The sequence below is a fragment of the Larimichthys crocea genome, chromosome XIII (assembly GCF_000972845.2).
Source record: "Larimichthys crocea isolate SSNF chromosome XIII, L_crocea_2.0, whole genome shotgun sequence".
In the NCBI taxonomy this organism is placed as follows: Eukaryota; Metazoa; Chordata; class Actinopteri; family Sciaenidae; genus Larimichthys; species Larimichthys crocea.
This window is the reverse complement of record NC_040023.1, coordinates 11,519,580-11,524,234: the sequence shown is the minus strand read 5'-3', so window position 1 is coordinate 11,524,234 and position 4,655 is coordinate 11,519,580. Positions and strand designations below refer to the sequence as shown.

The following is a 4,655-nucleotide window of genomic DNA, read 5'->3' as shown; positions in this document are numbered from 1 at the left end:
TTTTAGTTTACAAATGACAGCACACACAACACACCCACACACACACACAACTTCCTCTTTTCTGAACTGCAGAGCGCTCACTTCCTGCTGCGGCTATCACTTCCTGTTCAAGCAGAACATGTTAAACTAAGAACAGCAGACAGACAGACAGGTCAGAGACAGACAGACAGACAGCCGCTCCACAATGACCTCCATTCATTCAGAACTTTCCCACTGCCTACAGCTAACGCGAGCTAACGCTAAGCTACGCTCGCTACGCTCTCCCTGTTTAACACTGCTGACACAAACTGTTTTCACGCACAGCAACAGGCTAACAACGCTCAAGCTAACAAGCTAACAGAGTTAACCAAGAAGCTAAACCAGAGGCTAACAAGAAGCTAACCAGAGGCTAACAAGAAGCTAACAGAAGCTAACCCAGAGCTAACCAGAGGCTAACAAGGACCAGTAACAAGAAGCTAACGAGGCTACCAAGAGTAACAAGAAGTAACCAGAGGCTCACAGAGGGCAAAAACCAGAGGCTTACACAGAAGCTAACCAGAGGCTCACCAGAGGCTACAGAAGCTACAGAGGTTAACAAGAAGCTAACCAGAGGCGTTAACAGAAGCTAACAGAAGCCTAACAGAGGTAACGAAGCTAACCAGAGCGTAACCAGGCTAACACAGAAGCTACAAGGAAGCACAAGAAGCTACCAGAGGCTAACCCAGAGCTAAACAAGAAAGCTAACCAGAGGCTACCAGAAGCTCACAAGCAACCAGAGGCTAACCAGAGCTAACAGAAGCTAACCAGAGGCTAACAAGAAAAGGCTAACAAGAGCTAACAAACGAAGAACCAGAGGCTACAAGAAGCTAACAAGAAGCTAACCAGAGCTAACCAGAAGCTACCCAGAGGGCTAACCAGAAGCTAACCAGAGGCTAACAGAGCTAGGTGTGTGCAAAGGCTGAAGGTTAAATCTGCAAATCAAACACTGAGGTCAGAGTCCATCACACACACCACACTGTATACTGTGTGTGTTGTGATCAGTGTGCGTGTTGTGTGTGTGGTGTGTGTGTGTGTGTGTGTAGTTAACGTCACTGATTCAAACAGAGAAAGTTGAACACTGTTTGGACTCCAAACACACACACACACACACACACACACACACACACTCTGATTAAACCAACATGTTTATCTGTGAGGAGGTCAAAAGTCGCGGGGCGGCTCCTGAACGTGACGTCTTTAAAAAAACAAAAACAAGGAGCTAGAAGAGGCTGTAAGCCTCAGGGCTGATCTCATCTCAATGTCTCACCTTCCTGCAGCGCCTGAACGCTCATAGCGTGTGTGTTGGCGTGTTTCAGTGAAACAGGTTGTGTCAGCTGGACTTCACACTGAAAGTTTCCTGAAACATTCCTGAGTCCATCCTGACCTCTGACCTTTAACCTACATGTGGATTGTCTGTTTGGCTAACCCGTTCCCCTCTGCTTCCAGTCTTTGTGCAAGCTAAGGAACCCATCCTGGACCCTCTTGCACAACAGCGCACGCAATACGAAGACACAAAAAGACAAAGCAACAGGACCAGACACACACGCACAAAACACAGCAGAAACCGAGAGACACACACGACAGGACGGACAACCAGACAGAACACCGACAGACCAGGTACAGCCAAGGCAACACAACGAGACACACAAACCAGACACGACCCCCACCCCCACAAAGAAGACAGACCACAGACCACAGAACAGCACACGACAGACGACGACAACAGAAGACACACCAGACAGGCAACAGACAGACACCAGACAGAAACAGAACACGACAGACAGACGACAGACCCACAGACCAACAGACAGAGCACACACAGACGACACAACAGACAACACCAGGACAGACGACAGACACGCGACAGACGACGACAGACAGACGACGACGGAAGAAACAACAGACAGACAGACACAGACAAGAAACAGACACAGACAGGACAGGGACAACACAGACACCACAGACAGCACACACACAGACAGAAGACAGACGACGACAGACACAACAGACACCAGACAGACAGACCGACAGACGACCAGACGGAACAACCGACAGAACCACGGACAAGACAGACAGCACACAGAACAGACATACAGACACACCACACCACACAACAGGACAGCCAGACAGAGACACAGACAAAGACAACAGGACAGACACCGGACAGACCGACAGGACAGACACACCACACCAGAAGACACAGACACAGACAGAAGACGACACAGACACAACAGACAAAGGACACACCACACAGACACCCACACAGAACAGACAACAGACCGACAGACAGACAGACACGACGACAAACAGCAGACAGACAGACACACACACAGACACACACACACAGACACCACACACGACAGGACAGCACACAGACACACAGACAGACAGACAGACAGACAGGACAACACGACAGACAGACAGACAGACAGACACACAGACAGACCACAGACAGACAGACAGACACACACACAGCGACAGAGACAGACAGACCGGACACACGACAGACGACAGACAGACCACCAGCACAACACACAGACACACGACACACAGACACACACCACGACACACACACCACACACACACACACACAACACACCAGCCGAAGACAGACAGACAGACACACACACAGACACACAACGACACACAACACAGACACACACACAGACACAAGACAGACAGACACCCAGACACACACACCAGACACACACACAGACAACACAGACCACACCGACCAACACACAGACACACACACACACACACACACACACACACAGACACACAGACAGACACACACACACACACACACAGACAGACACACACACACAGACAGACACACACACAGACACACAGACACACAGACAGACACACACACACAGACACACACACACAGACAGACAGACAGACAGACAGATGTTTCCAGCTGTTTCATTAACACTGAATCTGTTCCGTCTCTCTCAGCTGTATCGTCGCCTGAAGCTCTCTGGTTTCATCTTTTCTCCACATTGATCCACATGTTCAAAACTTTCAACCTTTACACAGCTGACAGAAGAAGAAGAAGAAGAAGAAGAAGAAGAAGAAGAAGAAGAAGAAGAAGAAGAAGAAGAAGAAGAGGGTCAGACTCACCAGAGAAGAAGAAGAGGATCCGGTCAGGCTGAAGGCTGCAGACTGAATCATGAAGCTCGCTCGCCCTCCCTCTCCCTCTCTCTCTCTCTGAGGTGTGGCTCCAAACAGGAAGTCCTCTCTCTCTCTTTTTCTCTGAACTTCACTTTCTCTCTTTCTGCTCCGTCAGTTTATTCTCCAACAGCTCCACCTGCTGACTGAACACATGCACTGCATCCACCACTGTGTGTGTGTGTGTGTGTGTGTGTGTGTGTGTGTGTGTGTCAGTTCCTCTAACGTCCACCTGAGGCTGGCTCCAGAAGTGAGTCAGTCTCCATAAGTCCCCATGTCCAAATGTCCAACTTCACAGCAGAAATAAACATGTTTACAGCCTGGTACAAAAAACTAAACATGAAAGTAGCAACAATTCAAACTGTGTAGCAGCAAAAAGTCTAATTAATACAGTAATTTTCTTTTTCTTATGTTTTATTAAAGTTTTGATGTGTGCTAATAAACCAGACTCTTCAAAACATTCAACACATGGACACATTTCATTTACATAAATTGTAATAAAGTTTATTATAAAAGTATAAAACACTTTTACAGACAGTTTGTCTCGTAAAGAAAGATTTTTTTGTTGTTAAAGTTACGTGTTACATGTTACGTGTGGGGAAACCGGAGCTCCCGGAGTAAACCACAACGCCACGATTAGAAAAAGGCGGTACGATGTTTGTACGATGGAACCATAAAAACAGTTTGTAAAGGATTTTTTTGTTTGTTAAAGTTATGTGTTACGTGTTACGTGTGGGGAAACCGGAGCTCCCGGAGTAAACCACAACGCCACGATTAGAAAAAGACGGTACGATGTTTGTACGATGTCTCCTCGAAACTATAATAATATAATTCATAATTTCATGGTACAAACAGACGTGAAAGTCCAACATCACACCGCAGTTTCGAGTTTGACCTTCCCGACGTTGATCTCCTTCACGAGTTCTTCATGTTCCCGGATGACCTTCTCTTTCTGCTCCGTCATCGCGGTACATTTGGCCTCCAGAGGTCTTTCTCTCTCCATCTGCTTGTTCAGCTTGTTGAGTTGTTTTCGGAGGGCCTCGTTTTTCTTCTTCATGGCGTCTTTGTCACTTTTCAGAGACCTGTACATGCTCTCCAGAGTCTGCTCGCCACACAGCGAGCTCTGGAGCTCCTCAATGTTCTGGTGGAGCTGCCTGATCTCTCGGCTCAAAGCTTCGTTCTTCACTTTGATCAAGTCAGTCTTGGTTGTCCAGTCTTTTTCCTTGGCCTCTTGTTTCATCAGCATCTGGACTTCTTTCTTCAGAGAGTTCCTCTCTTTAGTCAGAAACTTCTCGTCTGTGCTCAGAGTTTTAAAATCAAACTCTAAGTCGCGCAGACATCGTCGGCCTTGTTTGTCTCTGACTTTTTCCTTCAGTTGTTGGTTTTCTTGGACCAACTCATCCCTTTTCCTCTCCGCGACATGACATTTATAGATCCACTCTTCTTCTACGATCAGTCTCTTG

At 47.3% G+C, this 4,655-nt stretch overlaps 1 protein-coding gene and 1 long non-coding RNA gene across 4 annotated transcripts in view; one reads left to right on the top strand and one right to left on the bottom strand.

Moving 5' to 3' along the window:
- The window catches only part of LOC113747311 (uncharacterized), a 10,924-nt gene that overhangs the window by 1,221 nt on the left and 5,048 nt on the right, over positions 1–4,655 (top strand). Inside the window, exon 2 of one of the 2 annotated variants that reach the window (XR_003463548.1) lies at positions 2,980–3,133. This is a non-coding gene — a long non-coding RNA (uncharacterized LOC113747311). Of the gene's footprint in view, positions 1–2,886; positions 3,134–4,655 lie in introns of those variants that run through there. The other variant, XR_003463547.1, reaches the window with a different exon arrangement.
- The window catches only part of cdc42se1 (CDC42 small effector 1), a 10,769-nt gene that overhangs the window by 5,175 nt on the left and 939 nt on the right, over positions 1–4,655 (bottom strand). Inside the window, exon 1 of one of the 2 annotated variants that reach the window (XM_027286643.1) lies at positions 3,145–4,655. This exon is cut by the window's right edge and continues 939 nt beyond it. In XM_027286643.1, coding sequence (XP_027142444.1) covers positions 4,064–4,655 — 592 coding nt within the window. In that variant the 3' untranslated portion in view covers positions 3,145–4,063. The remainder of the gene's footprint in view (positions 1–3,144) is intronic. The other variant, XM_019274074.2, reaches the window with a different exon arrangement.